This window comes from Ceratosolen solmsi, unplaced genomic scaffold, assembly GCF_000503995.2.
Source record: "Ceratosolen solmsi marchali unplaced genomic scaffold, CerSol_1.0 scaffold19, whole genome shotgun sequence".
In the NCBI taxonomy this organism is placed as follows: Eukaryota; Metazoa; Arthropoda; class Insecta; order Hymenoptera; family Agaonidae; genus Ceratosolen; species Ceratosolen solmsi.
The window spans coordinates 1,319,659-1,332,133 of NW_011948443.1; the positions used below are offsets into that span (position 1 = coordinate 1,319,659).

At 24.1% G+C, this 12,475-nt stretch overlaps 2 protein-coding genes across 5 annotated transcripts; one reads left to right on the top strand and one right to left on the bottom strand.

The window, feature by feature from the left end:
* The first annotated feature begins 3,004 nt into the window (after nucleotides 1–3,004).
* On the top strand, nucleotides 3,005–8,510 carry msk (importin-7 msk). 2 transcript variants are annotated; one of them, XM_011504194.1, is made up of 16 exons: nucleotides 3,005–3,431; nucleotides 3,503–3,592; nucleotides 3,967–4,048; nucleotides 4,108–4,258; nucleotides 4,324–4,482; nucleotides 4,560–4,907; nucleotides 4,991–5,164; nucleotides 5,240–5,385; nucleotides 5,466–5,629; nucleotides 5,698–5,817; nucleotides 5,881–6,394; nucleotides 6,462–7,005; nucleotides 7,086–7,291; nucleotides 7,369–7,641; nucleotides 8,007–8,150; nucleotides 8,222–8,510. In XM_011504194.1, exons 1-16 carry the CDS (start codon nucleotides 3,297–3,299, stop codon nucleotides 8,287–8,289), a joined length of 3,318 nt encoding a protein of 1,105 aa, XP_011502496.1. In that variant the 5' UTR covers nucleotides 3,005–3,296; the 3' UTR covers nucleotides 8,290–8,510. The 2 variants fall into 2 exon arrangements, with proteins under 2 accessions (XP_011502496.1, XP_011502495.1); XM_011504193.1 differs by having other exon boundaries at nucleotides 3,007–3,431; nucleotides 7,366–7,641.
* Nucleotides 8,511–10,714: 2,204 nt separating this feature from the next.
* On the bottom strand, nucleotides 10,715–12,452 carry UbcE2M (NEDD8-conjugating enzyme UbcE2M). 3 transcript variants are annotated; one of them, XM_011504201.1, is made up of 4 exons: nucleotides 12,218–12,452; nucleotides 11,982–12,091; nucleotides 11,803–11,920; nucleotides 10,715–10,934 (listed from the first exon to the last, which is right to left on the bottom strand). In XM_011504201.1, exons 1-4 carry the CDS (start codon nucleotides 12,318–12,320, stop codon nucleotides 10,795–10,797), a joined length of 471 nt encoding a protein of 156 aa, XP_011502503.1. In that variant the 5' UTR covers nucleotides 12,321–12,452; the 3' UTR covers nucleotides 10,715–10,794. The 3 variants fall into 3 exon arrangements, with proteins under 3 accessions (XP_011502503.1, XP_011502501.1, XP_011502502.1); XM_011504199.1 differs by having other exon boundaries at nucleotides 10,715–10,935; nucleotides 11,714–11,920; nucleotides 12,218–12,451; XM_011504200.1 differs by having other exon boundaries at nucleotides 10,715–10,935; nucleotides 11,714–11,920; nucleotides 11,982–12,076; nucleotides 12,218–12,446.
* Between the last annotated feature and the right edge of the window lie 23 nt (nucleotides 12,453–12,475).

Here is a 12,475-nt window from a genome sequence, read left to right on the forward strand (position 1 = left end):
TTATTCGAATTCGAAAAGTAAGTCAAATACTATTATTGTGGCTAATAATATAATTAGTATTGTGAGTAATAATAAAATTAAATATTTATCTTGAATCAGCTTATGAAATTGGTAAAATTGGTATAAATATAGTATATTTTTTAAAATAATTTGTTTGACGGTATTTATTAAGAATTTATAGTTGGAAATATGGAAAAAAGTTTTAAGTTCTTAAGTTATTTGCTAAAAATAGTATTACTTGGAACTTTTGTTTATATATAATATATATTTTTGCTTTTTTTAACTTTTTTTATACTATTTATATAAAAGTGTGATGAGGGTCAATGACCTTATAATTAACATTGATTTTTGCGAGCATTCAATGTAATTTGTATGTAATAGAATATACAAAACACGGACTAATTCGAATAATATATTGATATTCAAAAAATTGTATTATTAACATAAATAATCCAAACTAAACAAAATATATCAAATTATATCAATCTCGGGCAAAACTTCTATATTGTTACCATAAGTAATTAGTTACAATTAACAATATGTAAATATCTGGTTAAATATACTACAACAGTTTAAATTAGTTTGAATTTTTTTTCTTGAATTATATTTTTCTAGTTTTTGTCTCCACTTTTTTTAATGTTTTTGATCATTTTTAAATTGAATAAAGAGTAAGGGCTATGTAAATATCAGTGTTGATGTTTGAAAGAAAAAGTTCTTGTGTCTATATGTTTATACAACTATTCAATCGCTACAAAATGATATTAACTTTCTAACAAATAATCAGTAATAAATTATACCATTGTAAGTAATGCAAATTTAATAATAATTTTTGTTATTTTAATACATTTAATTAACTAAAAAATACTAAATGTTACATGGCTTCTATGATCCGATATATAATAACTATTTATAACGTCTACTTTATAATGTGACAGATTTTTACTAGCTGGTATTTGTATTTATTCTTTTTTTTGTATATACAATGAGATGAACAAACAAATTAGATTGAAAATTTTTATTTAATTTCAAGACTATGTCCAATTTATCAAACCAAATACTAATTATATTTTGCCTCATAAGATTAATGTAGCGGCATTATAAATATGTTGTTACTTATTACAATTAGCAGTGTTGTGTATAAACCATATATGTATATTTTTATAATTTATCGAATTTCATTTTATCATTCATATTATTCATATTATATAGTTTTTTATTTAATATCATAACTCTATAAGTAAAAATTTGTCATATGTCTTTAGATTTTTCTTTATATTCATAGTTTATCCGTATCATTTTTGTTCGGATAGATAAATAAAAATGAGTTATAGTAATATAGAAGGTTTTTTGAAAAAATCAAGTCGAAAAAGTTATTAAAAAAATGTAACTTTTTGATTATATATGTAATTAGATCATAAAACTGCTATTTGAAATTCTATTTCCACGATTTAAATGTTTCAATCGATATTATTTTTAATATTTCCTTAGAAAATCTAAAAACATTGAAAATCGCGTATTATGTTATTAATATTCTTTTAGATTTATTTCTAATATATAGAATTCTACGTAAAAAGAATATATGCTTATTTGAAGCATGCGCAATAGAAGTTAAGTGTATTTATTGTCTATAATAGACAATAATAAATTCAAATTATATATTTAAATAAAAAATGTTGAATTAATTAAACAAATAAATATGTTTAAATAATTTGAATTGAATTTGAATTATGGAATGTGTATACAATTGTCATATCGATTATATACATATATTGAAATATCGTTTCATATATAAAATCAATGAATAAGGAATAATTAATTGAAAATTTTTTTTATCTAAAGAAAAAAAAATTAATATAATAAGCAATAAATATTGAATATAATAATACTAATATGTATGTACACAGATTATTTTAGTATATATTGTTTTATGTAGAGAAGTAGGAACTTAAAATCTATTTATTTTAAGTTGTAATTTATATTTCCAAAATATATTTTCACTATAAATTATTATAAATTGAAAAATAAAAAAAAATATTATTCAAACAGTAATGTACCACTATTTTTGTCGTTAATTAGAACATTATATTACTCTATATTGAAATTATAGACGTTTTTAAAAATGAAGAATTTTAATTACGCTTAATTTAATTGGTTCATTCACTATTTCTAGTATATGATGTCAACACTCTTGTGTAGTCAGTTTTTACCTTACCTATTTAAAAAATGGAGAATAAAGAAAATTACAGAAAATTAATTGCAGAAGCAATAATAAAGTTCAAAATATTTTTATAAATAATACAAAATAAAATTTCGTATTTCTTCCAGTATAATATAAAATACAAGAAAACAATCAAATTATTATTTAAATGTAATACGAATTAGATAAAGTAAATTAATGCAATATAAAAGAAATGTTTTAGTATGCTCAACATAAATACTTCTATGTTAATGACAAGTAATTAACTAGAAAATATAAATCTATTAATATATTGTTTTCGGATATGTTCTACCTTACTTGCAAAATCTGCAATTGTATAAAAATGCTTACGCTACTTTAATCAATTTTATAAGTAACGAGTATAATTCATAAATAATATATATGATAGGTCTCCATATTTTTGTAATATATCTATGCAGCTTTTCTTATAAATTAAGCAAGTCAATCTAGTATGAAATAATGCGAAATAGTTAATAACTTTCTTCTATTATGAACTATTAAACGTTTACATTAGTCAATTTTATTGACAAAAGATGTTAAGTTTCATCATTTAGAAGCTTTCTAGTACAAGTTTTGACAATTTATACGAGGTCGTCGGTTTAAAAATATAAACACATATCATAGACTAAGAAATTTTAATCCAGAGGCAAAATCTAATGACATACAATATAAGTAAGTAAATGTGTAATAATACATTTTCGATGTTTAAGGTTGGCTATACATTATGAGAATCACTGCTAAACCGCTATTTTCATTCGATAAGTTCCTCGAGTAACTAGTTATACAGTTAACATATATATAGTATATAATTTATGTATTACATGGTCTAGGATAGGGTTAGTTACGTGACCCGAAAGATAAGACTATTCAACTAAAATACGTAAGGTCTTAAACGTATTTATTTTCTTACTCCTTGCAGTTTCTCTAGGCTGTTACCCATTTTCGGACAAGTTCTACAATTATCCATAAGTGTCAATAACATTATTAATAATAAAAAAAAATGATATGATTAGGTTATGTTCATCGGTGATTAGAGCTTACATTTTTGACACCAGAGGCGCGCTATCTATATCTGTATATGCGCGCACGCGTTTGTACATCTGAATTTGGTCTTTTGCTCGACGTCGTTTGCCCGAAATTATACCGTGTGGTATCCTATGTATCTTTAAACGTGATTCACATGCAAAGGGAAGTTGTAGGAAGACGTGAACAGGTCAGTATTGTTAGTAATTTGAAACAATTGAGTGAATTAAATTGTGAAAAGGATCTTTCACTAAAAAATAGCACAGCATGGATCCGCGAAAATTAACAGAATTACTCCGAGCTACCATTGAGCCGGCACAGCAGAAACAAGCTGAGGAGCAACTCAATCAGGTGAGTTAACTTAATTTTCGTTTCCAAACTCATATTGTTATTAAAGTACTCCATCTGCGTATTTAATTTGAATATTTAATATGAGCTATTATATTTCATTAGATAAAAGTGTTTTACATTTGTAAAACTATACAGTTAATTATACAGTAAATATTCATTATATTTATTATTTAACTTCTATTTTAGTTTACAGATTTTTAATTTTTTTTTACATGATGACACTTCAAATTTTTTTGGATTTGTTTGTAATATCTGTTGTAATACTTATATTTTTTATATACACGTTTTCAATTAATAAAATCACTACTTCTGTTAATTTAAGTTGTTCCATACAATGTTTGTAATTTAATAGATACATGGTTTAATTTTTTCAGATCCACAAAATTATTGGCTTTGCTCCAGGACTGTTACAGGTAGTAATGTCTAATGATGTTGATATGCCTGTAAGGCAAGCTGGTAAGTTGCTAATATTAAAAATTCAAAAATATAATTTTTAATATTGTAATCTGTTTTAGGTGTTATTTATTTGAAGAATTTTATTACTTCAAATTGGATAGATCGAGAAGCTGAAAATGGATCAGTACCCTTTAGTATTCATGAACAAGATAGAGGAATGATTCGTGATGCTATAGTTGATGCTACAGTACATGCACCTGAACTTATTAGGTATACAATATATCTGAATATAATTTTAGAAATATTTATAAGTTATAATTTCTTTGTTTATTTAGGATACAATTGGCAGTATGTATTAGTAATATTGTTAAACATGACTTCCCTGGAAGGTGGACACAAATAGTTGATAAAATAACAATATATCTACAAAATCCAGATGCTTCCTGTTGGCCTGGTGTTCTCTTGGCCTTGTACCAATTTGTAAAAAATTTTGAGTTAGTTTAAATTATTTGTTTATCGTTTATAAATATTTGATTATTTAAATATATTTATTCTTAAAATTATTTGCTAGATACAAAAAAGCAGATGAGAGAGGACCCCTTCATGAAGCTATGAATCTTCTTTTACCTATGATTTATCAATTGATTTTAAGACTACTTTCTGATCCATCTGAACAATCTGTTTTACTTCAAAAACAAATACTCAAAATATTTTTTGCTTTAACACAATACACACTTCCACTTGATCTTATTTCTAAAGAAATTTTTTCTCAATGGATGGATATTGTTCGTCAAGTAGCTGATAGGCCTGTACCTCCAGAAACAAATAATCCTGATTTGGATGATGATGAACGAGCAGAATTAGCATGGTGGAAATGCAAGAAATGGGCACTTCATATACTTCAGAGAATGTTTGAAAGGTATAAATAAAATTTAGACATAAGCTTTATTTTTAATTTAATTTAATATAAATAATATATGATAAAATAAAATATAATTATAGGTATGGAAGTCCAGGTTCAGTATACAGTGATTATAAAGATTTTTCAGAATGGTATTTACATACATTTAGTGGTGGTATATTAGAAGTTTTACTGAAAGTCTTAGATCAATATCGTAGAAAAATTTATATATCACCACGTGTTTTACAACAATCTATTAATTATATAAATCAAGGGTATGAAATTTTTTTCAATTTTGTGGATTGTTTTTCTTTGCACTTACAAAGTTTATATAAATAACATATTTTTAGAGTGAGTCACGCATTTTCTTGGAAATTTTTAAAACCTCATATGTTTGAAATCATACGGGATGTTTTATTTCCAATTATGTCTTATTCAGCAGCTGATGAAGAACTTTGGAATACAGATCCATATGAATATATAAGAGTTAAATTTGGTAATTGATCAATATTTATAAATTTCTATGTAAATAATATGAGAAAGTATCTTACTTATAATTCATATTGTATTATCCAGATATATTTGAAGATTTTGTATCTCCTGTAACTGCAGCTCAAACTTTATTACATTCTGCTTGTAAAAAACGGAAAGATATGTTACAAAAAACAATGCAATTTTGTGTTGAAGTTTTAACTAGTTCTAATACAGATCCAAGACAGAAAGATGGAGCATTGCATATGGTAAAATAATTTTAATGTAGTTTTTTTTATAAAATATTTTCAAAATAATGTTTATATCTTGTAAATAGGTAGGAACATTAGCCGATGTTCTTTTAAAGAAAAATATTTATAAAGATCAAATGGATAAAATGTTAATGCAGTATGTATTTCCTGAATTTAATAGTTTGCAAGGCCATATGAGAACAAGGGTATATTCTTTTATAATGTTTTTATATTTATTAATTTAAAATTGTATTTGATAATTTTTATAGGCTTGTTGGGTACTGCATTACTTTGCTGAAATTAAATTTAAGCAAGAAAATATTTTGATAGAAGCTGTTAGATTAACAACAAATGCTTTATTGAATGATCATGATCTTCCAGTTAAAGTTGAAGCAGCTATTGCATTACAAAGTTTGCTTCAATCTCAAGATAAAGTACATAAATGTGTTGAGCCTTGGATAAAACAAATTACACTAGAACTTTTGAATCTTATTAGATTAACTGAAAACGATGATTTAATGACTGTTTTACAAAAAATTGTTTGTACTTATCCAGAACATATTATGCCAATCGCTGTAGAAGTCTGTCAGCATTTAGCAGCGACATTTAGTCAAGTTTTGGAAACTGATGAAGGCAGTGATGAAAAAGCTATTACAGCAATGTCATTATTAAGTACTATTGAGACTTTGTTATCTGTAATGGATGATCATCCTCTAATTATGAATCAACTTCAGCCAACAGTCTTACAAGTTATTGCTCATATTTTTAGTCATAGTGTTATGGGTAATTTTTTAATTTTATGCATATTGTAAGTATATTATAATTTTGAATATTTTTAATTTAATTTTAGAATTTTATGAAGAAGCCATGTCACTTGTATATGACCTAACAGGTAAATCAATATCTGAAGATATGTGGAAGGTTTTAGAATTAATGTATGAGCTTTTCCAAAAAGATGGTTTTGACTATTTTATGGATATGATGCCTGCTCTTCACAATTATATTACAGTAGATACACCCGCATTTTTATCTAATGAAAATCATATTTTAGCAATGTTTAACATGTGCAAAGCTGTGTTAGTAGGTGATGCTGGAGAAGATCCAGAATGTCATGCTGCAAAACTTCTTGAAGTAATAATTCTACAATGTAAAGGACACATTGATAATTGTATACCACCACTTATACAACTTGTATTAGAACGATTGACACGTGAAGTTAAAACATCAGAATTAAGGACCATGTGTCTTCAAGTTGTTATTGCTGCTTTATATTACAATCCAACTTTATGCCTTGAAACAATGGATAGACTGCAAGGTACTTTAGGACAGTCAACAGAACCAATTGCATCACATTTTATTAAACAATGGATTCATGATACAGATTGTTTTCTTGGGTAAATATGTCTTCATATAGATTTTTCATATTCATTATCATAATATTACTTCAATTATTATTTATAGTATTTATTTATAGGTTACATGATAGAAAATTATGTGTTCTTGGTTTATGTACAATAATTAGTATGGGTCCTTCCAGACCAACAGCTGTTAATGAATGTGTACAGCAAATCATTCCATCATTAATTCTTCTTTTTGATGGTCTCAAAAGAGCATATGTTGCAAAGGTGGCAGAAAGTGAGGATGAAGATAATGCTGAAGATGAAAGTGATTTAGAAGAAGGTATTTTTTATTATAAAATATTTTTATGTTAATACATTTGCATTTGTTATTCACAACGAACAAATTTAATCTAGAAGTGTTATCATCGGATGAAGATGAAATAGATGATGCTAGTCAGGACTATCTTGAAAGACTGGAAAAGAAAGTTACAAAATCACAATGTCATCACATGAGTGGTATAACAAGTTCAATACAGGTTGAACATATTGACCATAAATCAGATGACGATGATGATGAAGATTCAGATTATGAGGCTAATGAAGAAACTGCACTTGAAAGTTATATTACACCACTTGACTCGGATGATACAAATCAAGATGAATATATAGTTTTCAAAGAAGTTCTACAAAGTAAATTTTATCTTAATTTCATACTATAGAATACCTCAGTAAAATACTGTTCTTTTTAAAAAAATTAATAATATTTATTTTAAATAAAAAAAATATTTATATTTAAATAGTTTTATATATAGAAATTCTTTTCATATCAGAAATTTTAATATAAATGTTTTATAATTTCTGTACATTTTTAATTTATAATTGAAAAAAATATAACTGAAGTATTTTATTATTTTTAATTTGATTAGTCATTTTATTAATATTATTTTTCTTAGTTTATTCAAAATAAATATAATTGATATTTTCATATTATCAATGAACAAGTATAAAGTAAAATAATATTACACATAAATATTTAAAATTAATATATTAAATAGATATTGAAAGGACGGATGGAACGTGGTATAGTGCTTTAACTAGTCACTTAATACCAGAACAACAAAAATCATTGACCGAAATTATATTATTAGCAGATCAGCGTAAAGCAGCATTAGAAAGTAAACGAATTGAGCAGAGTGGAGGTTAATATTTTTAAACAATTTTGAAATTTTCTTTGATTTTACTTGAAAAAAATAATTTTTATTTTTTTTAGGTTATGCTTTTACTTCACAAACTGTGCCCACTTCATTTAATTTTGGCGGTACGCCTTTAGGCCGATAAGAAATATAAGCGATTTTATATTAATATAAGTAAAGAAATTGTAAGGTAAATGAATTAAATATTTGTAGCACTTGATTGCAATATGACCATCTTCAAATAATGCATTTCCTTCTTACTATTTTTGTGTAAATTAAATGTACATTAATACGGCAATAGGAAGGATTTGTATACATATTATAAAGCCGTTTTTACGTTTTTAATGCGAAGCTCTTATTGCCAATTGGTCATATCGACTTGTACCAAATAAATCTCATTATTGAGTGATGCTATGTACTTGGTTACATAAAGAAATTGTAAGTAATGTTTTGGACTTTAAATTATTATAATCTATCTAAATCAGTGAAAGATAGTACAAAAATATTGAGTCAATTTAAATTTCTGATAATACGTAATCTTTACTAAAAAAATAAACCTTCAAATTCGTACAATAATCATATTTGATATTGAGATTTTTCAATGTGAAAATGTTCTGACAGTAGTTCAAATAAGAATATAAGAAACTTTTAACTTTCTTTGTATTTGTTAACAGATAAAATAATAAATACATTTCATTGTTCTTGTAAAATATATTCAAACATAATTTTCATTAAGTAACAAAATATTTTTTTCATTATAAGCCTGTTCCATAAATGCAAATACATGTAATTTATTTAAAGTATTTCCATAGCCTGTGTTAGTCATAATCAACAGTGATATGAATCTTTTTTTTAATTACTGCTTAGTTAATATATTTTTAATAGTTATTGTTATTATAGAGATATACAAATAATTGTGCTTTTATAACTGGTCAATTTTACATATTTTAAATACTTTTCAATTTATAATGAACCGTCCAGTAAGTGAAGTTTATGGCACTGCAGATTTATATTTTGGAAAGTATCTGTATAGTAAAATGAATTACAATGTTTCTCTTAGCAAAGAATAAAACATTTATAAATATTAGAAAATAAAATACTTAATTAAAGAAATCATGTACAAAGGGGTTTCCTGTACTGTCATTAATGAAGAATAGACAATTTTTATGCGTTTTTTTTTTTATATATATATAAAATAAATTATTCCAGAATTTTAAGTAATGCATTTGCATTTAAAACAATGATTTATACTTTTTTTATAAAATAAAATTGAATACTAGTTAAAAATAACTGGCTTTCAATGAAATTTTTTTTTATAAATAAAAAATATTTTAAAATGTGCCTTGAAGTAATTTTAAAAATTGGAATTTAAAAGAATTAAACAAATATCATTGTAGGTTGGGTTGAAACTAGGACACTTCCTTAGTTTTAAATTCCATTATTACAGATGTACAGTATTAAACTTTCTACAGAGTAAAAGAAATTTTTTAACTTTTTTTACATAAACAATAAGTACATTTAAAGTCTATATTATAATAAGCGCCAACTTTGTAGTGATATGTATACTGTGCATATATACTTAGATTATAGAAAATTGTATGAGAATTAGAGGTGATATATATATACATATATATGCATGCACAACCAATGGGTGTTTAGCCAACATGTCATACTTTATTATAATTATATTAAATTGGAAATGCAGTCTATGATCTAATCCTTGTTTTTTTCGTTTACCAGGTCACAATAAAATCTCCTTTTAATTGTTTATATACATTTTATAAATAAGTAAAGTAATAATTGTTTGCAAGCAACTTCTTTATTATCACATGATTATATTAGATAATTTTACATTATAATTGATTATTATAATACTTACAAATTTAAATCTTTCAAGCATAGTCAAGCTTAAAATAATTATATAAATGAAATGTGAAATTGCAATTGCAGAAAAATTTAGAAAACAATTTTTTCTAGTTTAAATATTTTTATTATTCTAGTGACTAATATTTTGTCATGAAAAAAAAATTGAAACTAACTTAATGTAAGCCAATCGATTACCATTATCAATTTAAATAAATGCAATTTTTGTTAACCTTTCCTTAAATTATGTTTTTATTTATATATTGTTTAATAAAGGATTTACATAAATTGTCACCAGCAATGATTTGTATTAAGAATTTTGCCAATGTTTGTTGCATTGGATTATATTTAAACATAGTAATGTGCTTGCTTATAATTTGAGCAGTTTAGAATATATAATTATTAATTAATTCGGGTAAAACAAAACTTATTTTTTATTTACTTTGTTATATTATATATCATTTAAATGACTTAGAAACTATTCAAGCAAGAAATTTCATTGCCTATTAATTCCTCCTAAAAATGATGGTCAATTTACAAAGGGATTTGTTTTTAGACTTATATAAATTTTGAAACTGTATACTTTGAAAGTTTTACAATATTTATAATTAATCAAAAATATAAAATAGTTAAATTATATGTTATAGACTTGAAAACTGTTATTATATATGAGGTGGACACATCAATGATGACACAAATTGTTGTCCTATATTTGTCCAAATATTTTTTCTCAGATAGTGAAATTTTGTGAAGATGAAAGAGATGTCGATAAAAAAGGGACAAAATATCACTTGAGACATCGCTGAAAATAATATTGTCCTACATAACCTCCTCGTATTGCTTTAGCTACATTTTGTTCAAATACCCTTCGATTATTTTGTAATACTTCAGCTGCATCTTTGTTCAATGGATCCTCTGGATTTGGCTCCTAAAATTTATTATGCTAATTAATAAATATACATCCTATAGTAAAAATCAATGTTTTTATTTTATTTTTCAATGAATTTTAATTGGATTATTTTCTTTGAAATACAGTTCGACAAATTTATTTTTATTTTATAAAAATTATTTTGATAAATATTATTTTTATTAAAAAAATAAAACAACATTGTTATTTCATTGAATGATTATATTTTTACTTAATAAAATTTAAAGATCTGTGAAAGTGTAAAATAAAATACAATCAGCATTTTAAACTTTATTATTATTTATAATTACCATTGAAAGTATGGTGAATCATAATTATGATTCTTTGTTATCTTTTAAATTAATTCTTTTTATAAACTAATATTTCATATATAATATAATTTATTAATTTATATTTATCTAAGTTATAGATTTTAAATGAAATTATTAAATGTTTTTAAAATATTGGTATTAAATAAATTAACAGCAAAATACTAATTTAAACATAAAATTATTGTACAAATTCCAAATTTATATATATAATTAAAAAAAACATTAATAAACAATTGAAGAGATGGTAAGACAAAACAACAAATATCTTTTACAATTTTTATTTGATAAAATATGAAATTTTTTGTTTATTTTTGTGACATAAAAGAAGCTTTTAATGAAATAGATTATTAATGAAAATGATAAATAATTCTATTTTACTCAATTTAAAAATATAAACTTTTTTCTATTAATATTAAATTTGTAAAATTTAAGTTATTTAAACATTTTCACAATTTATAAATACTTACTAAAAAAAGGTATTGTAATCCATAAACAATTGAATTTATGGTTAGAACTGGTTTCCAATCTTCTCTTAAAATATTTAGACAAACATTACCTTCTAAATCAATATTTGGATGGTATACCTGAGTTTCACATTTGACCTTTGGTGGTTCATGTGGATAATTTGGCCCAACTTTAAAACTAAATATAAATCGTCCTCCTTTGTAAAATCCCTATGATTTGATAATTATTGATAATTATATTCAAGCACTATCACATTTAATTGAAACTAACCTCATCTGGACAAATGACAAGTTTAAATGTAAGTAAATCATCAGGGTCTGGAAATTCGGTACCACAAGTTTTTGGTAAATTTAGTTCATTTATATCTAAAATAACAAAACCTTAAATTTATAAAATATTACATTTATATATTAAATGGCAAATAATATAGTAAAATGAAAATTTTTTATTAAATTGAAAATTCTGGTGACGAATAAAATATGTTAACATATATAATAAAATTTCACCTTTTTGGATTCTTAACTGCGCCGCGGAAGACTTCTTTTGAGTGCCAGTTTTTGGGGATTCACCATCCTTTTTTGCATTTTTTAATGAAAACAACTTAATCATGTTAAAGTAATTACAATTAACTGAATTAAAGCGTATAATGATAAATATACGTAAATAACTGTCTTTTTGGTAGTAAACTTGGTAGTATTAAAGAAAAATTTGAATAATTGTTTTCTCAATTATAAAATATATTTTAACATGAAAAGAAACAAACC

What these genes read in the sequence shown, in the direction of transcription:
- UbcE2M (XM_011504199.1), bottom strand. Translation starts at nt 12,320, where the DNA reads ATGATTAAGTTGTTTTCATTAAAAAATGCAAAAAAGGATGGTGAATCC. An exon ending in TTGTCATTTGTCCAGATGAG is followed by an intron (nt 11,921 to 11,981) that starts GTTAGTTTCAAT and finishes ATCAAATCATAG; the next exon opens with GGATTTTACAAAGGAGGACG. An exon ending in GATTACAATACCTTTTTTTA is followed by an intron (nt 10,936 to 11,713) that starts GTAAGTATTTAT and finishes AATAAATTTTAG; the next exon opens with GAGCCAAATCCAGAGGATCC.
- msk (XM_011504193.1), top strand. Translation starts at nt 3,297, where the DNA reads ATGCGCGCACGCGTTTGTACATCTGAATTTGGTCTTTTGCTCGACGTC. An exon ending in TTGTAGGAAGACGTGAACAG is followed by an intron (nt 3,432 to 3,502) that starts GTCAGTATTGTT and finishes ACTAAAAAATAG; the next exon opens with CACAGCATGGATCCGCGAAA. An exon ending in GATACAGATTGTTTTCTTGG is followed by an intron (nt 7,006 to 7,085) that starts GTAAATATGTCT and finishes ATTTATTTATAG; the next exon opens with GTTACATGATAGAAAATTAT.